Source organism: Scyliorhinus canicula, chromosome 2 (assembly GCF_902713615.1).
Source record: "Scyliorhinus canicula chromosome 2, sScyCan1.1, whole genome shotgun sequence".
Taxonomy (NCBI): domain Eukaryota; kingdom Metazoa; phylum Chordata; class Chondrichthyes; order Carcharhiniformes; family Scyliorhinidae; genus Scyliorhinus; species Scyliorhinus canicula.
In genome coordinates this window covers 74,817,670-74,842,785 of record NC_052147.1, presented here as the reverse complement: position 1 = coordinate 74,842,785, position 25,116 = coordinate 74,817,670, and the positions used below count along the sequence as shown (strand labels likewise).

The following is a 25,116-nucleotide window of genomic DNA, read 5'->3' as shown; positions in this document are numbered from 1 at the left end:
GGAGAATGCTGAGAACCAGGCTATTAGAATAGATGGCATTGAGGTGCGTAGGGAAGAAGTGTTGGCTATTCTGGACAAGGTGAAAATAGATAAGTCCCCGGGGCCTGATGGGATTTATCCTAGGATTCCCTGGGAAGCCAGGGAAGAGATTGCTGAGCCTTTGGCTTTGATTTTTATGTCATCATTGGCTACAGGAATAGTGCCAGAGGACTGGAGGATAGCAAATGTGGTCCCTTTGTTCAAGAAGGGGAGTAGAGATAACCCCGGTAACTATAGGCCGGTGAGCCTCACGTCTGTTGTGGGTAAAGTCTTGGAGAGGATTATAAAAGATACGATTTATAATCATCTAGATAGGAATAATATGATTAGGGATAGTCAGCATGGTTTTGTGAAGGGTAGGGCATGCCTCACAAACCTTATCGAGTTCTTTGAGAAGGTGACTGAACAGGTAGACGAGGGTAGAGCAGTTGACGTGGTGTATATAAAGCGTTTGATAAGGTTCCCCACAGTCGGCTATTGCAGAAAATACGGAGGCTGGAGATTGAGGGTGATTTAGAGATGTGGATCAGAAATTGGCTAGTTGAAAGAAGACAGAGAGTGGTGGTTGATGGGAAATGCTCAGAATGGAGTTCAGTTACGAGTGGCGGACCACAAGGATCTGTTCTGGGACCGTTGCTGTTTGTCATTTTTATAAATGACCTAGAGGAGGGCGCAGAAGGATGGGTGAGTAAATTTGCAGACGACACTAAAGTCGGTGGAGTTGTAGAGTGTGGAAGGATGTTGCAGGTTACAGAGGGACATAGATAAGCTGCAGAGCTGGGCTGAGAGGTGGCAAATGGAGTTTAATGTGGAGAAGTGTGAGGTGATTCAGTTTGGAAAGAATAACAGGAATGCGGAATATTTGGCTAATGGTAAAATTCTTGGTAGTGTGGATGAGCAGAGGGATCTCGGTGTCCATGTACATAGATCCCTGAAAGTTGCCACCCAGGTTGATAGGGTTGTGAAGAAGGCCTATGGTGTGTTGGCCTTTATTGGTAGAGGGATTGAGTTCTGGAGCCATGAGGTCATGTTGCAGTTGTACAAAACTCTAGTACGGCCGCATTTGGAGTATTGCGTACAGTTCTGGTCGCCTCATTATAGGAAGGACGTGGAAGCTTTGGAACGGGTGCAGAGGAGATTTACCAGGATGTTGCCTGGTATGGAGGGCAAATCTTATGAGGAAAGGCTGATGGACTTGAGGTTGTTTTCGTTAGAGAGAAGAAGGTTAAGAGGTGACTTAATAGAGGCATACAAAATGATCAGAGGGTTAGATAGGGTGGACAGTGAGAGCCTTCTCCCGCGGATGGAGGTGACTAACACGAGGGGATATAGCCTTAAATTGAGGGGTAATAGATATAGGACAGAGGTCAGAGGTAGGTTTTTTACGCAAAGAGTGGTGAGGCCGTGGAATGCCCTACCTGCAACAGTAGTGCACTCGCCAACATTGAGGGCATTTAAAAGTTTATTGGATAAGCATATGGATGATAATGGCATAGTGTAGGTTAGATGGCCTTTAGTTTTTGACTTCCCATGTCGGTGCAACATCGTGGGCCGAAGGGCCTGTACTGCGCTGTATCGTTCTATGTTCTGTGTTCTATATCATAGATGGACGGTGTGCGACCTCCAACCAGCAGGTGGCGGTGCAGACACACTATGCGGTCTCAAGACCAAGGTCATGTGACCAGTGACTCCACTATTAGTGGGGGACACAACCGGCCATCTTCAGAAGAAGATTGAGAGGGTATTTTTTTTTTTTTTCATATTCTTGCTGAGGTCAAGTGTGCAAGCCAGCATTTTAATGCTCCTTTCAAGAAAGTTTTCAATCATGTGACATTTACAAAATAACATCCAAGTTATTTGGTGTTGCAGAACAGCAATATCCCTCGCAAAACCAACATTCCAACAAAGATTGTACCTGTAAATAATTTTGATAACGTTTCAAATATATGATCAGAGCTGGTCTTGCTGAGCAAAGAAGTCAGAAAATAGAAGACAAATCCCATTTTATGACCTCAATACCTGTAGATTTCTTGTACTAGATTTAGACACAGGTTTTTGTTTCAGGATTACCAAGATATGGCAAGTGAAATATGTTGCAGATAATTACAAAGGCCACTGCTGTCCTCAAAACTCTGCATATATCCCGGCTATAAAACACAGTTGAAATCCAGAATGCTCACGGCAAGGCTTCACTCAATCAAGTCTTCAAAGATATGTTACTACTAAAAAGAAAAATACACTAGCCTTATAGTTTATGGTCAAAAGAGGGGCAAAATGAATCTACTTATCTGGATTACATACAAGCAGCTGGTCAAATTTCTATCCATCACAAGAGTGTGAAAAAATTGCTCAGTTGTAAACCAACGGCATGAGGTCACAACAATCATTTTTAAATATATGGCTCATAAATGCGTATACAGAACAAGAGGAAAACGGTCAAGTAAATAAAATTGCAACACTGATTACATTTTCATTGTTTTATCCAGGTTATTTGAATTTCAATAAAAACAAAGTCGTTCCCTGGTTTAAAGGTGCATATTCTGCTTCTGGAGCTCCAATTCACTTTAAGGAATATGGAAAGTGAGCTGAGCCATCTTCTAATTGACGATGAGGAGAGCCCAATTCAAACCAAACCAATGTGGGGGGAGGGTAAGAGGAATGCATCATTCAATAACAGGACTTTCATAATTATGAACTTATACATCTGGAAAAGCACAAGACAGCAATGATCTGCCCCTCTTTCTCCAGATCAGACTTCACCCGGAACCACTCCAGGTGGAAAATATACAGAACTTGACTAAGTACACGCCTGCAATGATGGAAACAAAACATTTATATGAAAATAGCAGGAATAAGAGATTTAATACATTCTTTTTCCTCAAAACATCATTTCTATTCCAGTTTTGCCATAATATTTGTAGGCACCTAGCAACAACTTTCTTGAAGTAACAGCAACAGCTTATACAACTACAGCAGACATGGATATTGCAACATGGATACAAATGTGGAGAATGTACACAGGCATTTTAATTGAACACCAGATACACTTCCTTTTTGATTTTTTTTAATATATAGGGCTATGTAATTGTCATACATATTAAACCCAATTGCAGCTACTCTTTAATTGGAAACATCCAATATACCGAATGAATGCCTACTGAAATTTTGTCCTGAATGCTGAAACAGAAGCAAAGACTACATTTTACCATTTGGTGTGGCAGGTGCAAGGGAAGGGATAATGGGAAGAGAAAACAATTTGGTAAATAGCATGTACTGAAACAGCAGATGCCATAGACATTACAATGGAACATGGCTGAACAGGTAAGACACAGACTCTCCATTGTGAGTTCTTCGAATCGCTTCAGCAAGGATCATTGAGATATCAATAACCTGTATTTTAGAACAGTGTTTCATTTTATCCTCCTGAGGTATTGTATTGGTGACGACCACTGCATCAAAACAGGCATTGTTGATGGGAGAGATAGCAGGACCGGAGAAGATTCCGTGCGTGAGGATGGCATAGACTCTGGTGGCTCCAGCAGACAGCAGCTTGTCTGCAGCATGGCAGATTGTGCCACAAGTATCTGCCATATCATCAACAAGAATGGCTACTCGGTCCTTCACATCACCAACTAGAACCATTCGGTCAACTTCATTGGCTTTTTTACGCTCCTTATGAATCAATGCAAAATCTACATTCAGTCGATCTGCAATGGACGTTACTCTTTTGGCTCCGCCAGCATCAGGTGACACAATAATGCCGTTTTTCCATTCTTGAATATTCTCCCTAATCCACTTAAGTACTGCTGGTTCAGCATACAAGTTATCCACTGGGATATCAAAGAAACCCTGTATCTGAGATGCATGCAGATCCATAGTAATGATGTGATCTGCCCCAGCCACAGACAGCATGTTAGCAACCAATTTTGCTGAAATTGGAGCTCGACTCTTGTCCTTCTTGTCTTGCCTGGCGTAAGGAAAGCATGGTATGACTGCAGTAACACGGCAGGCTGAGGCAATCTTGCAGGCATTAATCATGATGAGCAACTCCATCAAATTATCATTGATTTCTCCACAACCACTCTGTACAATGTAAACATCTTCACCTCGAACGCTTTCGCCAATCTCCACACAAGTCTCCTGATTACTAAATTTCTTCGTGACCACCTTGCCGAGCTCGAGCCCCAGGCGATCGGCGATCTTCTGCGATAAATCCTGGTGAGAGCTGCCGCTGAAAATCTTGATATTGGGCATGCTTCCGATTTTCCTGACGCCACCATCTTTGGAGAGCGGGTCGATTGAGAGGGTATTAAGAGGTACAAGTGACTTGTCAGTGCTAGGCGCAGATTCCAGAGGAGTAATAAGCAGACTCTATGATAACAGATTGCTATTTTACCACACAAGTCACAATAAAGATTCTGGTTTGGTCAGGTCGAGGTGTTTGGTGGATTCCTTCGTAAGGTATAGAAGACCAAACACAACAGGGGTCTACCATGGAGTGTAAATATACAGTTTGAAAATAAAACCTTTTTTTTGGCACTCCCACGTCCTTATTGGGCCAGCGAACACATGGGTGATGGCTGAACAGAACTTGGTGTGACTAAAATACGGCAGCAAAGTTTTCAATTAGTTCAGCTTATGTAGGGTGAAAAGATGATAGTCCAGCCAGGAGAGAACTGGAATGGAAAAGTTCAGAGGTAATAAAGACATGAATGAGAATTTTAAAGTAGATGAATTGAGGAAAAAACAAGGTTATGTGATCTTCAGGATGTAGAAGGAGGCAGTCTTGGTGATGGAGTGGTTCTGTATCAGATGTATATATCATGATGATATTTGTGGTCAAATACAATATCAAGGTTGTGATTGGTCTGGTCCCGCTGGGGTGGCAGATTGAATTGGTGACAAGGAAGCAGAGTTTGTGGCAGGACAGACGCCAATGATTTGTTTCCCCCTTATTTTCTTGGAGAACATTTCTGCTTACTCAGCGTTAATTGTTTTTTTTTGTTCTTTCCAGGGGAGTGGGCTTCGCAGGCAATGCCAGATTCTGTTGCCCATCTTAATTGCTCTTGCACTCAATGGCTTGCTCAGCCATTTCAGAGGGTAGTTAAGAGTCCACCACATTGCTGCGGGTCTGGAGTCACTTGTGGGCCAGACCAGGTAAAGATGGCAGATTTCCTTCCCTGAAGAATATTAGTGAACCAGATGGATTTTTATGACAATCGAAGATAGTTTCATGGTCACCATTACTGAGACTAGCTTTATAATTCCAGACTTTACTAATTGAATTGAAATTCCACCCATTCTCATTGACTTCAGTTCAGCTAGGGCTCCTTGAAGTCATACTCGGTTTAATGCTGCTCGATGTTAAGTGCAGTCACTCTCACCTCTGGTGTTCAGTTATTTTGTCCTAATTGGATCAAGGCTATAATGAAGTCAGGAGCTTCATGGTCTTTGCGGAACCCAAGCTGAGCACCAGTGAGCAGGTTCTTGCTGTGTAAGTGCCACTTAATGGACAGTCAATGACACTTTACATCACTTTTCTAGTGATGAACAGTACACTGATCAGGCGGTAATTGACCAGGTTAGATTTGTCCTGCTTTTTGTGGACAGAACGTTCCTGGGTAAATTTCCACATTGCTGACTGTGTACCACTTTTGTAGCTGCACTGGAACATGTTGGTTAGAGGCGCAGCTAGGCCTAGAGAACAAATCTTCAGTATTACTGTTAGAATGTTATCGGGGCCCATAGCCTATTAGTATCCAGTGCCTTCAGTCATTTCTTGATATCACATGGACTGAATCAAGTTGGCTGGCATATGATGTTGGGGATTTTAGCAGGAGGCCAAGATGGATCATCCACTTGCCACTTTTGGCTGAAGATGGTTGCAAATTTGCAGTGATGTGCTGTGCTCGATTTTCCCCATCATTAAGGATGGGGAAAGTCGTGGAGCCTCCTCCTCCAGTTAGTTGTTTAATTATCCACCAACACTCATGACTGGAGGTAGTTTTGATCTGATTCATTAGTTGTGGGATCACATAGCTCTCTCCATCACATGCTGCTCTGCTATTTGTCATGCAAGTAGTCCTGTGTTGTAGCTTTACCAAGTTGACACCTCACTTCTAGATATACCTGGTGTGGCTTCTCGCATACCCTCCTGCACACCTCTTTGAAATTGGGTTGATCCCCCAGCTTGATGGTAATGGTAAAGTGAAAGACATGCAACCCCAGGTGGAGGACAAATGTGAACGGTGCCAGAGGGGCCCGGCTAACCACACCCACATGTTCTGGGCTAGTCCCAAACTTTCTGGGTTCTGAACAGCCTTCTCCAAGTTAATATCCAAGGATTTTTAAAATATAATTTTTATTGGAATTTTTTACAGAAAATATAAAACGTAACGACAAACAATGAAATGCAACAAAATAACCCATAATAACTGTAACACCCCCAGACCGTATCGACGCATGTATCCCATCCCCCACCCCCCCAACCCCAATGAACAACAAAAGAACTTAAAAATAAATTTAAATTAAATAAACAAACATAATCATCGCCCGCCCCCCCCACCTTTTCCCTCCCCCTTCCCCCCCACCCCCCCGGGTTGCTGCTGCTACTGTCCCCGTACCCTATCGTTGAGCCAGAAAGTCGAGAAAAGGTTGCCACCGCCTAAAGAACCCTTGTACCGACCCTCTCAGGGCGAATTTGATCTTCTCTAGCTTAATGAAACCCGCCATGTCATTGATCCAGGTCTCCATGCTTGGGGGCCTCGCATCCTTCCATTGCAGCAAGATCCAGATATAGCAAGATTTGGGCAGCACGGTAGCATGGTGGTTAGCATAAATGCTTCACAGCTCCAGGGTCCCAGGTTCGGTTCCCGGCTGGGTCACTGTCTGTGCGGAGTCTGCATGTCCTCCCCGTGTGTGCGTGGGTTTCCTCCGGGCGCTCCGGTTTCCTCCCACAGTCCAAAGATGTGCGGGTTAGGTGGATTGGCCATGCTAAATTGCCCGTAGTGTCCTTAAAAGTAAGGTTAAGGGGGGAGGGTTGTTGGGTTATGGGTATAGGTTGGATACGTGGGTTTGAGTAGGGTGATCATTGCTCGGCACAACATCGAGGGCCGAAGGGCCTGTTCTGTTCTGTGCTGCACTGTTCTATGTTCTAATCCTTCGCCGGGCTACTAGGGACACAAAGGCCAGCACACCGGCCTCTTTCGCCTCCTGCACTCCCAGCTCCACCCCAACCCCAAAAATCGCGAGTCCCCATCCTGGCTTGACCCTGGATCCCACCACCCTCGACACCGTCCTCGCCACCCCCTTCCAGAACTCCTCCAGTGCCGGGCATGCCCAGAACATATGGGCATGGTTCGCTGGACTCCCCGAGCACCTGACATACCTGTCTTCCCCCCCAAAGAACCTACTCATCCTCGTCCCAGTCATGTGGGCCCGGTGCAGCACCTTGAATTGGATGAGGCTAAGCCGCGCACACGAGGAGGAAGAATTAACCCTCTCCAGGGCATCAGCCCGTGTCCCGTCTTCGATCTGTTCCCCCAGTTCCCCCTCCCACTTAGCTTTCAGCTCCTCTACTGGCGCCTCCTCCGCCTGCTGCATAACCTTGTAGATATCAGATATCTTCCCCTCTCCGACCCAGACCCCCGAAAGCACCCTGTCGCTCACCCCCCACGCGGGAAGCGAAGGGAATCCCTCCACCTGCCGCCTAGCAAATGCCTTTACCTGCAGATACCTGAACATGTTCCCCGGGGGGAGCCCAAATTTCTCCTCCAACTCCTCCAACTCCCCCAGGCTCGCAAACCTCCCATCAATAAACAGGTCCTTCAGCTGTCTGATGCCCGCTCTGTACCAACCCTGAAATCCCCCGTACCAGCCTACCCGGACAGGCGCCGGAATGTGGCGACTAGGGGCTTTTCACAGTAACTTCATTGAAGCCTACTCGTGACAATAAGCGATTTTTATTTCATTTCAATGTTCCCCGGGACGAACCTATGGTTCCCCCTTAACGGAGCCTCCATCGAGCCCCCCACTTCCCCCCTATGTCGCCTCCACTGCCCCCAAATCTTGAGGGTAGCCGCCACCACCGGACTCGTGGTATACCTCGTAGGAGGGAGCGGCCACGGCGCCGTTACCAGGGTCCCCAGGCTTGTATCTCCACAGGACGCCCTCTCCATCCGTTTCCATGCTGCCCCCTCCCCCTCCATCACCCACTTGCGCACCATCAACACATTGGCCGCCCAATAATACCCCGAGAGATTGGGTAACGCCAGCCCCCCCCCATCTCTACCCCGCTCCAAGAAGACCCTCTTCACCCTCGGGGTCCCATGCGCCCAAACAAAGCTCATGATGCTGCTAGTCACCCTTCTAAAAAAGGCCCTAGGCCTAGGGATAAAGATGGGCAAACACTGAAAAAGGAACAAGAACCTCGGGAGAACTGACGTTTTGACGGACTGCACTCTACCCGCCAACGATAGCGGCACCATGTCCCACCTTTTAAATTCCTCCTCCATCTGTTCCACCAGCCTGGTAAAATTAAGCTTATGGAGAGTCCCCCAACTCCTGGCCACCTGCACCCCCAGTTATCTGAAACTCTTCACTGGCCTCTTAAATGGGAGTCTCCCAATTCCCTCCTCCTGATCACCCGGGTGTACTACAAATACCTCACTCTTGCCTAAATTTAACTTATAGCCCGAGAAGCCCCCAAACTCCGCAAAGAGCTCCATCACCCCCGGCATTCCCCCTTCTGGGTCCGCCACATACAACAGCAGGTCATCCGCATACAGCGATACCCGATGTTCCTCCCCACCCTGCACCAGACCCCTCCATCTCCCTGACTCCCTCAACGCCATAGCCAAAGGTTCAATCGCCAGTGCAAAGAGCAAGGGGGACAGGGGGAACCCCTGCCTGGTCCCACGGTAGAGCCTAAAGTACTCCGATCTCCTTCCATTGGTGACTACACTTGCCTCCTTCCATTGGTAACTACACTCGCCATCGGAGCTGCGTAGAGCAGCCTCACCCATTTGATGACTCCTTCCCCGAATCCGAACAGCTCCAGCACCTCCCACAGGTACCCCCACTCAACTCTATCAAACGCTTTCTCCGCATCCAGCGCCACCACTATCTCCGCCTCCCCCTCCACTGCCGGCATCATAATAACATTTAGCAGTCTCCGCACATTCGTGTTGAGCTGCTGTCCCTTGACAAATCCTGTCTGATCCTCGTGTATCACCCCTGGCACACAGTCCTCTATCCTGGTGGCCAGGATCTTCGCCAGCAACTTAGCGTCAACGTTGAGGAGCGAGATAGGCCTGTATGATCCACACTGCAAGGGGTCCTTATCCCGCTTTAGGATCGGAGAGATCAGTGCCCGCGACATCGTCGGGGGCAAAGCCCCCCCCCCCCTCCCATGCCTCATTGAAGGCTCGCACCAACAGGGGGCCCACCAGATCCGCATACTTTTTATAAAATTCCACTGGGAACCCGTCCGGCCCCGGCGCCTTACCTGACTGCATTTGTCCAATCCCCCTTACTAGCTCCTCCAACTCTATCGGCGCCCCCAGCCCCTCTACCAGCTCCTCTTGAACCCTTGGGAACCATAGCCTGTTCATGAAGCTCTCCATCCCCCCTCTCCCCATCGGAGGTTCTGACCGGTACAGTTCCTCGTAGAAGTCTCTAAAGACCCCATTTACTTCTGTCCCCTTCTGCACTACATTCCCACCCCTATCCATCACTCCACCAATTTCCCTAGCCGCATCTCGCCTGCGGAGCTGATGCGCCAACATCCTGCTCGCCTTCTCCCCATACTCATATACCGTGCCCTGCGCCCTCCTCCACTGTGTCTCCACCTTTCTGGTGGTCAACAAGTCAAATTTGGCCTGCAAACTACGCCGTTCCCCCAGCAACCCCTCCTCCGGTGCCTCCGCGTATCTCCTGTCCATATCCAGGAGCTCCCCCACCAGTCTCTCCCTCTCCTTCCTCTCCCTCCTTTCCCTATGGGCCCAGATGGAGATCAGCTCCCCCCAGATCACTGCTTTCAGAGCCTCCCAGACCATCCCCACCCGGACCTCCCCCGTGTCGTTGGTATCAAGATACCCCTCAATACTTCCCCGGACCCTCCTACACACCTCCTCATCAGCCAGCAGCCCCACATCCAGGCGCCAGAGCGGGCGCTGGTCCCGCGCCTCCCCCATCTCCAGATCAACCCAGTGCGGAGCATGGTCTGAAATTGCTATGGCCGAATACTCTGCATCCTGCACCTTCGGGATCAATCCCCTGCTCAGGATGAAAAAATCTATTCGGGAATAGACCCTATGGACATGGGAGAAAAAGGAATACTCCCGCGCTCTCGGCCTCCCAAACCTCCAGGGATCCACCCCTCCCATCTGGTCCATAAACCCCCTCAGCACTTTGGCCGCCGCCGGTCTCCTACCCGTCCTTGAACTGGACCAGTCCAGTGGGGGATCCAGCACTGTGTTAAAGTCTCCCCCCATGATCAGGCCCCCTGCCTCCAGGGGCCCAGCGGCCCAACAAGCGCCTCATGAAGCCGGCATCATCCCAATTCGGGGCATATACATTAACCAGCACCACCTTCTCTCCCTGCAGCCTACCCTTCACCATCATATATCTGCCCTCCTTGTCCGACACCACCTCAGCCGCCTCGAACGCCACCCTCTTCCCCACGAGAATCGCCACCCCCCCGGTTCTTCGCGTCCAATCCTGAGTGAAAAACCTGCCCCACCCACCCCTTCCTCAGACGAACCTGGTCCGCCACCTTCAAGTGGGTCTCCTGGAGCATAGCCACGTCCGCCTTCAGCCCCTTCAGATGAGAAATTACCCTAGTTCTCTTAACCGGCCCATTCAGCCCATCACGTTCCAGGTAATCAGCCGGATCAGAGGGCAACCTGCCCCTCTCCCCCGCCGGCTAGCCATAGCTTATCGACTGCTCGCCCCAGGCCAGCTCGCCCCGCCTGACCTGTTCCCCATGGCGATAACGCCTCTCCTCTACCCCCCCCGGCCCACGCCAGCTCCTTCCTGGCCATTCCAGCAGCAACCCGGTATCCCCCCCACCCCCCCCCCCCCCCCCAGGCTAGGACCCCTCCTAGCCGCGACGCACCCTCCATGGTACTTCCGTGAGTCAGCTGACTTCTGCTGACCCGGCAGCTCCTGCCAAAACCCATCTCCTCCCGGCATGGGGTCATCCCCCTCTTGCCACACCTCCTTGGCACCGCTTCAGCGCGGGAAAGAAAACCAGTAGAGGCCACGCCCCCACCTCCAGCTCCGCCCCCCCGCCCCGCAGCGCGGACAACCAGAGGAAAGCCCGCGCTTTTACACTGCCACACCCTACCCTTCTGACGCAGCTCCTCAAAATCCAGTTTCACCCCAACCCCCAGCCCCGTACAGAAGAGAACATATAAAGCACATGCCCCCAACGTTCCCCACATACCCCACACCCATACCCAACAGACAAAACCACCCGGAAACAGAGCAAAAAGAAAACCAGCATAAAAAAAAACACATGTCAAAATTGAAGAACAGCAACAGCGAAAACAGCAACGGCCATAGTGTGTCCCCAGACCCTAGTTCGAGTCCAGCTTCTCCGCCTGTACAAAGGCCCACGCATCCTCCGGGGACTCGAAGTAGTGGTGCCGGTCCTTGTATGTCACCCACAGACGCGCAGGCTGCAGCATTCTAAATCTGACCTGCCTGGCATGCAGCACCGCCTTCGTCCGGTTGAACCCGGCCCGCCGCTTAGCCACCTCCGCACTCCAGTCCTGGTAGATTTGCACTACCGAATTCTCCCACTTGCTGCTCCTCTCTTTCTTGGCCCAGCGCAGCACACACTCCCGGTCACTAAATCGATGGAACCGCACCAGCACCGTCCGCGGGGGTTCATTTGCCTTAGGCCTCCTGGCCAGCACTCTGTGGGCTCCCTCAAGCTCCAGGGGCAAATGGAAGAACCCCGCTCCCAACAACGAGCTCAACATCGTGGTCACGTACAACGGGAGATCCGACCCTTCCAGCCCCTCCAGAACGTCCAGCTCCTCCAAGCGGTCTTGCCACTTTTTGTGAAGTGCCTCATGCAACTCCACTTTCCCCACGAGGACCACGGCCTCCTCCTCCCACTCAGCGGCCTGCTGCTGCAACTCCCGAATGGACACCTCCTGAGCCGCCTGAGCCCTAAGCAGCTCGTTGGTAGTCGCATTCAGGGAGTCCAGCAACTCAGCCTTCAGCTCCGCAAAACAGCGCAGAAGAGAGGCCTGCTGCTCCTGCGCCCACTTCCACCAGTCCTCGGGTGTTCCGCCGGCCGCCATTTTGTCCTTCTTCCCCCGCTTTTCTTGGGGAGGTGCTGCAGATTTTTCCTTTGCCCCACTCCGGGTGAGCACCATAAATTATGGGGAATGCTCCTCTAGACACCTTCCCCCACCGGGATTCGTCGAGACAGCGCCGTTTGGGGCCCTCAAATCGGCCCAAAAGTCCTTAAGTAGCGGGAGCTGCGGTGCGGCTCAGCCGCAACTGCAAAGCCGATTTTCTGACCGCTCCACTCCTAGTCCAGGCCATCCACCGGTGGAGAATCTGAGAAGGAGTGTTCCCACACGGGGAAAAGTCCAAACAGCACCACTACGAGCCCTTAAAAGAGCCCCGAAGTCCGAAAATAGTGGGAGCCACTGAACGTGCGGCTTAGCTCCGCATCACCGCTACCGGAAGTCCGTCTCCGCTTCTTCAATGGCCTTGGTGAGATCTTTTCACAGTTCTTCCCTCTGCTGCTAGAATTCAGCTTTCATAAAGGCCCTCAGGTCAGCTTGAGACCTATAAGCTGGCCCTTCCCCCGCTTGCATGCTTGCAGAGGCTTTTGTTTGCTGCTGCTTCAGACAAATCTTGCACTGTTTCTGAGGGTCTGATAACCAAGAAACATCCTATTCCTGGGGGAAAATACTCTTTGAACCTTCACCCACGCCTTTTCATCGAAATTCCAACCCGGGCTGCCCAAAAAAGAGCTCTTTTCTGCAACCTTAGGCAGGAGCTGCCTCTGTGTGATCGCTCACTCCATGATGCACACCGGAAGTCGTTAATGTCCAAGGTTGTGGGGGTGAGGCAAATCTGGCAATCTTCGGGGTATCGAAGCAGCCAGAGCTACATGTGGGGAAGAGGGCCAACGACCTAGCTTTCTCTTCCCTTGTTGCATGCCGAAGAATACTGCTCGGCTGGCGATCAGCAGCACCACCCACAGCTGCAGACTGGTTTGCTGACCTTTCGGAATTTCTCCAACTAGAGAAGATTAAATATGCCATCCGAGGATCAGAGGAAGGCATCCTAAATGCATGGGGGCAGTTCGTCGGCCTGTTCCAGAACCTGTTCGAGGCCAGCAACAATGAATAGATAGGGAAACAGGAAAGTTCAAAAGAAATGGGTGGAAAAAGAAAAGAAAGACAAGGGGGAACCATAGGAACGCACAACTCGGGGGGCAGGGGGAAGAAGAGAAAGGTCTGGAGAAATATAAGAGACAACGCGGAGGCCCCCCACACCCACAGGGGAAACACAAGCCAACGGGGGAAGAAAAGAAAGAGGGGGTGGGGGGGGAAGGGGGAAACATTTTGATTTGATTTATTATTGTCACATGTATTATTATACAGTGAAAAGTATTGTTTCTGGCATGCTATACAGACAATGCATACCGTACATAGGGAAGGAAGGAGAGACTGCAGAATATAATGTTACAGGTATAGCTAGAGTGTAGGGAAAAGATTACTTAATACGAGGTAGGTCCATTCAAAAGTCTGATGGCAGCAGGGAAGAAGCTGTTCTTGAGTCGGTTGGTACGTGACCTCAAACTTTGTTGTCTTTTTCCTGACGGAAGAAGGTGGAAGAGAGTATGTCCAGGGTGCGTGGGGTCCTTAATTATGCTGGCTGCCTTTCCGAGGCAGCAGGAATTATAGATAGAGTCAATGGATGGGAGGCTGGTTGGCGTGGTCGACTGGGCTACGTTCACGACCTTTTGTAGTTTCCTGCGGTCTTGGGCAGAGCAGGATCCATACCAAGCTGTGATACAACGAAAAAGAATGCTTTCTATAGTGCATCTGTAAAGGTTGGTGAGAGCCGTAGCTGACATGCAAAATTTCCTTAGTCTTCTGAGAAAGTAGAGTCGGTGGTGGGTTTTCTTAACTATAGTATCGGGAGGGGGGGAGCAGGATAGGGTTTTGGTGTTCTGGACACCTAAAAACCTGAAGCTCTCGACCCTTTCTACTTTGTTCCCATTGATGTAGACAGGAGCATGTTCTCCACTACGCTTCCTGACGTCGATGACAATCTCCTTCGTTTTGTTGACATTGAGGGAGAGATTATTGTCGTCGTACCAGTTCACCAGATTCTCAATCTGATTCCTGTACTCTGTCTCGTCATTGTTTAAAATCTGACCCACGACGGTGGTGTCATCAGCACATATGAAAATTGCATTGGAGGGGGATTTGGCCACACAGTCATAGGTGTACAAGGAGTATAGTAGGGGCCTGAGGACACAGCCTTGTGGGGCAGCGGTGTTGAAGATGATTATGGAGGAGATGTTGTTGCCTATCCTTACTGATTGTGGCCTGTAGGTTTGGAAGTTCAGGATCCAGTTGCAGAGGGAGGAGCAGAGGCCAGCCCACCTCCCCCAGATCAACCAGGGGGGACACAAGCAGCGGGGGAGGGGGGGGGGGAGAGAGAACCGGACGCCAAACCAGATGGCAGCAGACTGTATATAGGAAAACTCATGGGAAGGAGAAGACAAACCTTTCTGTATTGTACAGTGAATGAACAAGACCAGCAATGTACATAATTGTTTATAATTCATGAAAATACTCAATAAAAAGATTTCAAAAATAAAGTGAGAGACATGCCGTGCTATAAGGTTACAGATCATTGTTGTACAATTCTGTTGCTGCAAATGCTCCAAAGCATCTCAGGGTTGTCCAGTTTCGACTGGTTAGATTTTTTTCTAAATCTACCTGGTGCCGCACAGCATGAAATAGGGTATCCTCAATATGTAGACAGGACTTCATCAGGGACAATGTGAGATCTTTGCTTGACTAGTCTGTGGGACAGCTCTCCTAATTTGTTCAAGCTCCCAAATGTTTGTTAAGAGGACTTTGTAGATTTGACAGGGCTGGGTGTGCCATTCTTTGGATTAGTGGGTTATGAGATGGATGATAAATCCAACGTGCTGTCTACTGATTCTACTAAATGTGCGGCAAGCGGTGCTTGAAGGGTCAGGTAGATATGGTGCTTGTAGGTTTGTGCGCTCTCACTCAAACCCTGATTTTGTCCCTGCCTGCATCTGATGAAGTCTCTTGATGTGTTTGGTGTCTTCTCCAATAAAACATTTTTTTGGTCAGTCACAGGCTAGGTACTCCCATGAGTTGACAGAGAATGTTTGTTATCATCAAGTCAATGCTGAGGCATTTCTGCTGGCCACCTGGGAATCCCCTGCCTTGATTGATTTCCAAGTAGAACAGTTGCTTTGGTATCAGGCATACAAATAACATGGCCCACTCTGCGGAGCTGGTTTTGAGTGATTCACATCTCAGTCCTGAGCATGTAGGCTTCAGAGAAGATGTAGCTGGTGGACTACATTTTGCCATTGGATTTGAAGGATCTTACAGAAGATATTAAAAATGGTAACTTCCCAGTGGTGCCTGGTGTGGGTTGTTCACGTCTCTGCAGTGTGTAGAAGCATGGAAATCACTGCTGCCTGGTTAACTGTGGCCCTAGTTTCAAATTGTTGATCGTGGTCCTCAAATGCTCTTCCTCAGTTGACTGAAGGCTGAGCTGGCACATTGGACAAATTATGACTTTGTCAAGAGGAGGCTCCCAATATAGGAAAAATGGTCTGCATTTTCTCAGATCTCGTTGTAATCAACGGCGAAAGGTGTTGTGCTGTGGAAGCTTATTGGAAGAGTTTTCCAGACGTTAAATGAAACTTTCCCATGTGTTTCTGAGAAGGAATTGGGCAATTAATCTGCGTGTGGAGCCTTTTTGGAAACTTTTTCGATCACGTATCATTGTGATTGGCAGAGGTTTAGAGGGGAGATGAGGAAAAACTTTTTCATCCAAAGGGTGGTAGGGGTCTGGTACTGGCCGCTAGACCGGAGAAGGAAAGAGGAGTCGAGGTAGAAACTCTCAGTTCATTTAAAAGGTATCCAGATACGCACCTGAAGTTCCATCTCCAGGGCTACCAACCAAGTGCTAGAAAATGGTATTAGGCTGGGTGGTTTGTTTTGTGGTCGTACAGGCATGAAGGGTAAATGGGGTCCAGTGCTGTAAATTGTTCTACATTTTCTAAATATCTGAAAAAAAGGGGATGTACCGGGATGTGGGGAAAGGATGGGGGACTGGCAACACGTGAATTACTCCTTAGGAAAGTTAGCAGGGACATGATGGGCTATAATGATTCTTTGGTTGGGATTATTTTGGTCCTGCCTGCTGAAGGTCAACGGACAAATTTTCCATTTTTCCATTCCACTTGCGAAGGGTTCCCCCCCCCCCCCCCCCCCCCCCCCTCCAAATTTCAGCTTATGATTCTGGGTCTCTCTTCTCCTTCTAAGAACAACTTTTAAATATTGATTTTGGAAGAAACTTTGGATGTAGTATGAACTACAGCTGGCCTTGCCTTTTTCTTTACTGGTACTTGCTGCAACATAATCACAGGCATTGCATCTGCATTTTTAGTATGTTTGTTAATAGTTTCATACTGCAGGTGTCAGGAACATTGAGCCAGAGTTTCTGCAACCCATCACATTTAAAGTGCAAGCCTTGTTAATGTAGTGGACACAATGGGCTGGATTCTCCGCTCGAGGCTCAGTGCCGATGACAGAAGAATCTGTGGTGTTTCACAACGGGAAAATTGGTGCAAAACCCTCACTAATTCCAGTACCGGCAAGGGGTTAGCACGGCGACCTGTGAAATACCCACAGAATGCATGGTGACGGCCAGAGAATCGTCGGGTCCCGGGCAGCACATGTGCAGGGCTGACAAGCTGCAGCCGCGCACGCCTACACCAGCACCGGTCATGCCGGAAAACATGGCACCGGCCATGCTGGACCGCGTATCAGCCCACCTCCTGGCCACCCCCCACCACTCCCCCCAGCCCTAGCAGAAGCCCCCGGTCAATGCCACAGATCTCGGCCGAGTGTGGCAGGGCTCTGTCTGCTGGGACCACACGTGACCTGCGCCATTGGGAACTCAACTCGTCGGAGGCGGAGCATCACGGGTGTGCCAGCTGATGGCGCTCCGACAAGGTTATGACTGCGCGCGGTGCGCTTCCTGGTGACGACGATTTGGAGGGGGCGGAGAATCACCAACCAGCGTTAAACCGGCACCTCCCCTATTTTGGCGTTGGGAGACATTTTTCGCCCGATTGCCATGCTTGATTTCGGCATTGGGCTATGGCGAATCCCGCCCATTGTGTTTTTATGTTGCATTGTATACTTTTTTAAAACTTAGATTACCCAATTATTTTTTCCAATTAAGGGGCAATTTAGTGTGGCTAATCCACCTACATTTTTGGGTTGTGGGGGTGAAACCCATGCAGACACGGGGAGAATGTGCAAACTCCGCACGGATAGTGACCCAGAGCCGGGATCGAATCTGGGACCTCAGCGCTGTGCTAACCACTAGGCCACCGTGCTACCCTTGCATTGTATATTTTTGGGAGGTTTCATAATTAGGGTGAGGGAAATCACATTTGAGTTCCTGCCCACCAAGAGCTTATTCTGCGAATTTTGGTTATACGCCAATAATGAGTTGGATGGAAAATAGTCAGACGCAAGTGAAAAATTTCCAATATATGCTCTGACAAGTAAGACTGCTTGCTGGCAACATGAATTCATAAAATGAACCCTCGAGTTCACATAAAGAACTAAATAGAGGCAAAAAAAGTAAAGCTCTCTCTTTACTGTTTAGCAATGTGACTTGAATTTTAATTGATGATGCTGCACCAATATAAATTTCTGATGGTATCTTTGTGGCAGATTTTCAGTTAAGATTCCAATTGAATTGCAGCCAGTAAAGGATGGTCATCCCGTCACCTTGTCCTGGATTAAAATCCAGGTCCCCTTCCCAAGGGCAAATATGTGTGGGCAATAAAGGCTGGCCTAGTCAGCAGCACCCCATCCTGTGAATGAATCAATTTTTAAAAGTTTATAGGATAATGTACTACCCACGACTCCAAACAAGTTCCTTCCCCTTCTCCTGGAATTAAACCAATAAAATAGACTTAAAAGAATGCCAATGTGATTGATTACTTAGCAATATATAATGATATTGTAATAATTATGTGCTTTAAAAACATTATGTATTTAAACATCTTGATTAGATTTAGATGAATATTTAGAATTTTGCTAACCGAGTTAAAAGGAAAAACACTGCCAGGGCAGCACGTTGGCGCAGTGAATTAGCACTGTTGTCTCACGGCTCCAAGGTCCCAGGTTCGATCCTGGCTCTGGGTCACTGTCCGTGTGGAGTTTGCACATTCTCCCCGTGTTTGCGTGGATTTCACCCCCACAACCCAAAGATGTGCAGGTTAGGTGGATTGGCCACGCTAAATTGCCCCTTAATTGGAAAAAAATGAATTGGGTAATCTAAAATTTTTTTAAAATTTAAAAAACCACTGCCAAATTCAGATATCTGGAACTAAAACAGAAAATTCTGAAATTTTGTATTTCCAGCATTTGATATTTTCAAATACATTGCGTTGATCACTTGGAATTAAATAATTACGCTGAATGTCTACAACAAAATTTTTGGGGCATTGTTTTAAATGCAGTGTATAATTGCCATTTCATTTCAAAGCTTGGCCCACATAATCTCCAGCGTTGAACAGCAGGAATATCAATTTACTTTCTTTTTGTTTAAGTCATAACAGCGGGAGGCAGAGGGGGTCATAGATAGGAGCTTCAGGGAAGTAGTTACACCAAAGACTGGAGATAGATGGGTAACTGTAAGAGGGACTGGGAAGAAGCAGTCAGTGCAGGGACCCCCTGCGGTCGTTCCCCTGAGTAACAAGTATACCGTTTTGGATACTTGTGGGGGGGACGACTTACCAGGGGTAAGCCATGGGGTACGGGCCTCTGGCACGGAGTCTGTCCCTGTTGCTCAGAAGGGAAGGGGGGAAAGGAGTAGAACATTAGTAATTGGGGACTCAATAGTCAGGGGCACAGATAGGAGATTTTGTGGGAGCGAGAGAGACTCACGTTTGGTATGTTGCCTCCCAGGTGCAAGGGTACGTGATGTCTCGGATCGTGTTTTCCGGGTCCTTAAGGGGGAGGGGGAGCAGCCCCAAGTCGTAGTCCACATTGGCACTAACGACATAGGTAGGAAAGGGGACAAGGATGTCAGGCAGGCCTTTAGGGAGCTAGGATGGAAGCTCAGAGCGAGAACAAACAGAGTTGTTATCTCTGGGTTGTTGCCCGTGCCACGTGATAGTGAGATGAGGAATAGGGAGAGAGAGCAATTAAACACGTGGCTACAGGGATGGTGCAGGCGGGAGGGATTCAGATTTCTGGATAACTGGGGCTCTTTCTGGGGAAGGTGGGACCTCTATAGACAGGATGGTCTACATCTGAACCTGAGGGGCACCAATATCCTGGGGGGGAGATTTGTTAGTGCTCTTTGGGGGGGTTTAAACTAATTCAGCAGGGGCATGGGAACCTGGATTGTAGTTTTGGGGTACGGGAGATTGAGAGTATAGAGGTCAGGAGCACAGATTTGACTTTGCAGGAGGGTGCCAGTGTTCAGGTAGGTGGTTTGAAGTGTGTCTACTTCAATGCCAGGAGTATACGAAATAAGGTAGGGGAACTGGCAGCATGGGTTGGTACCTGGGACTTCGATGTTGTGGCCATTTCAGAGACATGGATAGAGCAGGGACAGGAATGGTTGTTGCAGGTTCCGGGGTTTAGGTGTTTTAGTAAGCTCAGAGAAGGGGGCAAAAGAGGGGGAGGTGTGGCGCTGCTAGTCAAGGACAGTATTACGGTGGCGGAAAGGATGCTAGATGGGGACTCTTCTTCTGAGATAGTATGGGCTGAGGTTAGAAACAGGAAAGGAGAGGTCACCCTGCTGGGAGTTTTCTATAGGCCACCTAATAGTTCTAGGGATGTAGAGGAAAGGATGGCGAAGATGATTCTGGAAAAGAGCGAAAGTAACAGGGTAGTTGTTATGGGAGACTTTAACTTTCCAAATATTGACTGGAAAAGATATAGTTCGAGTACATTAGATGGGTCATTCTTTGTACAATGTGTGCAGGAGGGTTTCCTGACACAATATGTTGACAGGCCAACAAGAGGCGAGGCCACATTGGATTTGGTTTTGGGTAATGAACCAGGCCAGGTGTTAGATCTGGAGGTAGGTGAGCACTTTGGAAACAGTGACCACAATTCGGTGACCTTTACGTTAGTGATGGAAAGGGATAAGTATACCCCGCAGGGCAAGAGTTATAGCTGGGGGAAGGGCAATTATGATGCCATTAGACATGACTTAGGATGTGTTGGTTGGAGAAGTAGGCTGCAAGGGTTGGGCACACTGGATATGTGGAGCTTGTTCAAGGAACAGCTATTGCATGTACTTGATAAGTACGTACCAGTCAGGCAGGGAGGAAGGGGTCGAACGAGGGAACCGTGGTTTACCAAAGAAGTGGAATCTCTTGTTAAGAGGAAGAAGGAGGCCTATGTGAAGATGAGGCGTGAAGTTTCAGTTGGGGCGCTTGATAGTTACAAGGAAGTGAGGAAGGATCTAAAGAGAGAGCTGAGACGAGCAAGGAGGGGACATGAGAAGTATTTGGCAGGTAGAATCAAGGAAAACCCAAAAGCTTTCTATAGGTATGTCAGGAATAAAAGAATGACTAGGGTAAGAGTAGGGCCAGTCAAGGACAGTGGTGGGAAGTTGTGTGTGGAGGCTGAGGAGATAAGCGAGATTCTAAATGAATACTTTTCGGCCATATTCACTCAAGAAAAAGATAATATTGTGGAGGAGAATGCTGAGACCCAGGCTATTAGAATAGATGGCATTGAGGTGCGTAGGGAAGAAGTATTGGCAATTCTGGACAAGGTGAAAATAGATAAGTCCCCGGGGCCGGATGGGATTTATCCTAGGATTCTCTGGGAAGCCAGGGAAGAGATTGCTGAGCCTTTGGCTTTGATTTTTAGGTCATCATTGGCTACAGGAATAGTGCCAGAGGACTGGAGGATAGCAAATGTGGTCCCTTTGTTCAAGAAGGGGAGTAGAGATAACCCCGGTAACTATAGGCCGGTGAGCCTAACGTCTGTGGTGGGTAAAGTCTTGGAGAGGATTATAAAAGATACGATTTATAATCATCTAGATAGGAATAATATGATTAGGGACAGTCAGCATGGTTTTGTGAAGGGTAGGTCATGCCTCACAAACCTTATCGAGTTCTTTGAGAAGGTGACTGAACAGGTAGACGAGGGTAGAGCAGTTGATGTGGTGTATATGGATTTCAGTAAAGCGTTTGATAAGGTTCCCCACGGTCGGCTATTGCAGAAAATACAGAGGCTGGGGATTGAGGGTGATTTAGAGATGTGGATCAGAAATTGGCTAGTTGAAAGAAGACAGAGAGTGGTAGTTGATGGGAAATGTTCAGAATGGAGTTCAGTTACGAGTGGCGTACCACAAGGATCTGTTCTGGGGCCGTTGCTGTTTGTCATTTTTATAAATGACCTAGAGGAGGGCGCAGAAGGATGGGTGAGTAAATTTGCAGACGACACTAAAGTCGGTGGAGTTGTAGACAGTGCGGAAGGATGTTGCAGGTTACAGAGGGACATAGATAAGCTGCAGAGCTGGGCTGAGAGGTGGCAAATGGAGTTTAATGTGGAGAAGTGTGAGGTGATTCACTTTGGAAAGAATAACAGAAATGCGGAATATTTGGCTAATGGTAAAATTCTTGGTAGTGTGGATGAGCAGAGGGATCTCGGTGTCCATGTACATAGATCCCTGAAAGTTGCCACCCAGGTTGATAGGGTTGTGAAGAAGGCCTATGGTGTGTTGGCCTTTATTGGTAGAGGGATTGAGTTCCGGAGCCATGAGGTCATGTTGCAGTTGTACAAAACTCTAGTACGGCCGCATTTGGAGTATTGCGTACAGTTCTGGTCGCCTCATTATAGGAAGGACGTGGAAGCTTTAGAACGGGTGCAGAGGAGATTTAACAGGATGTTGCCTGGTATGGAGGGAAAATCTTATGAGGAAAGGCTGATGGACTTGAGGTTGTTTTCGTTAGAGAGAAGAAGGTTAAGAGGTGACTTAATAGAGGCATACAAAATGATCAGAGGGTTAGATAGGGTGGACAGCGAGAGCCTTCTCCCGTGGATGGAGGTGGCTAGCACGAGGGGACATAGCCTTAAATTGAGGGGTAATAGATATAGGACAGAGGTCAGAGGTGGGTTTTTTACGCAAAGAGTGGTGAGGCCGTGGAATGCCCTACCTGCAACAGTAGTGAACACGCCAACATTGAGGGCATTTAAAATTTTATTGGATAAGCATATGGATGATAAGGGCATAGTGTAGGTTAGATGGCCTTTAGATTTTTTCCATGTCGGTGCAACATCGAGGGCCGAAGGGCCTGTACTGCGCTGTATCGTTCTATGTTCTATGTTCTATTACAATTTACAGGTAGAGGCTTGTAGCAGTTCGGAATGCACCAAATGATAATAAACTCATTTAAACTACTGACAATTAAAAGTTTTGAATTTTAAAATGATTCCATTCCAGTTCATGAACAAAATCTTCAAAGCCACATTGGAACTCTTTAAAAATTATGATCAATAGGAGATCTGGCATTACAGATTCATATTTTATTTCTGATGAGTTTTGTATGTTAAAATAGTAAATTTCAGGAATTTTGTCACTAATACATTAAACAACATTTTGTCCCAGTTTCCTTCATTTCAGCTAAGAGTTATAAATGAGTTAACAAAATTGCAGTTAAGAACAGAATACAAATTAAGAATCAAAGTAATTTAAGATTTAAGAATATTTAAAAGACAGAGCAAAGTAGTCCCAGAATCAGATCTAGGGCGGATCGAATGGTCTTGTCATGCTCGACTCGGTGGCGAGGTCATTAAATCTTGCAAGAGCTTTTCTTACAAGATATGCAGGCGAGATCCAGATTTACATATTTAAATGAGCCATTAAACTCGTTTGAATATGTCGCCGCCCGATTCTCCAGAGGTCCAGAACGAACATCCACACATGGGAGACTTCACCATGGCGCCGTTTAACACTGGTCCACACAAAGGTGGACCAGGCATAACGGTACCTAGGAGAGTTTACCATGCCTTCAGAGGCCTCGGGTGGTCTGGTTCTGGGCAGGGTGGTACCCTGGCACTCCTGATGCCACCTGGGCAATATGAACCTGGCATCTTGGCACTGCCACCGTGGCATTCTGGCAGGGCACTGCCAGAGTGTTTGGCTGGCAGTGACAAGGTGCCCGGGTGCCAGGTTGACCAAGGTCAGAAAAAAGAGTCCTGTTTGATAGCTCTAGGTGCCGACAAAGACCCTGCTATATATGCCAGCAAACTTAAATTGAGCCCATAAGCTCTGCAGTCCACCAGATATGGTGGTGGATGATTAAACAGCTCACTGGAGGAGGAGGCTCTACATATAGAACATAGAACATAGAACAGTACAGCACAGAACAGGCCCTTCGGCCTTCAATGTTGTGCCGAGCCATGATCACCCTACTCAAACCCACCCTATACCCGTAACCCAACAACCCCCCCCCCAACCTTACTTTTATTAGGACACTACGGGCAATTGAGCATGGCCAATCCACCTAACCCGCACATCTTTGGACTGTGGGAGGAAACCGGAGCACCCGGAGGAAACCCACGCACACAGGGGGAGGACGTGCAGACTCCACACAGACAGTGACCCAGCCGGGAATCGAACCTGGGACCCTGGAGCTGTGAAGCATTTATGCTAACCACCATGCTACCCTGCTGCCCGTCTTATATAACCCCATCTTCAATGATGGAGGAGCCTAGCACATCTGTGCAAAAGAGACGGCTGAAACATTTGGGCGGCACAGTAGCACAGTGGTTAGCACTGCTGCCTCACAGCTCCAAGGTCCATGGTTCAATTCCGTCCTCGGGTGGCTGTCTGTGCGGAGTTTGCACTTTCTCCCCGTGTCTGCGTGGGTTTCCTCCGGGTGCTCCGGTTTCATCCCACAGTCCAAAGATGTGCAGGCTAGGTGGAATGCCCAAAATGTTAGATGGGGTTACTAGGTTACAGGGATAGGGTGGAGGTGTAGGCTTAAGTAGGGTGCTCTTTCCAAGGGCCGCAGACTCAATGGGCCGAAAGGCCTCCTTCTGCTCTATAATTTATATGACCTCTATGATCTATTCCCCACAATCTTCAGCCAGAAGTGCCGAGTGGATGATCCATCTCAACCTTGACTGGAGATCCCCAGCTTCACAAATATCCTTCTTCAGCAAATTCAACTCACTCCATGTTATATCAAGAAATGGCTGAAGGCATTGGATACTGCAAAGGCTATGGGCCCTGACGATATTCTGGCAACAGTACTGGAGACTGCTCCAGGACTTGCTGTGCCCCTAGCCAAGTTGTTCCAGTACAGCTGCAACACTTTATTTACCCGGCAAAGTAGAAAATTGCCCAGGTTTGTCCTGTATGCAAGAAAATGGAGAAATGCAACCCAGCCAATTTCCGCCCATCAGTCTACTCTCAATCATCAGTAAAGTGACGGAAGAGATCGTCAACAGCGGTATCAAGGGGTACTTACTCAACAATAACCAGTTGATGGACACTCAGTTTGGATTCCTACAGCTCCTAACCTCATCACAGCCTTGGTTCAAACATCACCTGCAAGTTACCCTCCAAGCCACTCATCATCCTGACTTGGAAATAATATATCTTCCATTTCTTCACATTCGCTGGGTCAAAATCCTTTATGCCAGAAATGAGGTGAGAGTAACTTCCCTTGACATCAATGCAGCAATTGACTGAGTATAGCATCAACGAGCCCCAGTAAAACTGGAGTCAATGGGAATCAGGGGGGAACCTTCTGCTGGTCAG

The 25,116-nt window shown here is 48.4% G+C and overlaps 2 protein-coding genes and 1 long non-coding RNA gene across 3 annotated transcripts in view; 1 reads left to right on the top strand and 2 right to left on the bottom strand.

Annotated features, from left to right (window-relative positions):
* Nucleotides 1-25,116, top strand: part of slc25a21 (solute carrier family 25 member 21) — a 781,061-nt gene that overhangs the window by 450,337 nt on the left and 305,608 nt on the right. The gene's annotated exons all lie outside the window — the stretch shown is intronic.
* The window catches only part of LOC119955027, a 113,318-nt gene that overhangs the window by 80,829 nt on the left and 7,373 nt on the right, over nucleotides 1-25,116 (bottom strand). The gene's annotated exons all lie outside the window — the stretch shown is intronic.
* Nucleotides 1,809-4,328, bottom strand: LOC119955002 (ribose-phosphate pyrophosphokinase 1-like). Its single transcript, XM_038780797.1, has one exon. The coding sequence runs from the start codon at nucleotides 4,291-4,293 to the stop codon at nucleotides 3,337-3,339; it is 957 nt and encodes a 318-aa protein (XP_038636725.1). The 5' UTR covers nucleotides 4,294-4,328; the 3' UTR covers nucleotides 1,809-3,336.

Coding starts and splice junctions, on each gene's coding strand:
- LOC119955002 (XM_038780797.1), bottom strand. CDS start 4,293: ATGCCCAATATCAAGATTTTCAGCGGCAGCTCTCACCAGGATTTATCG.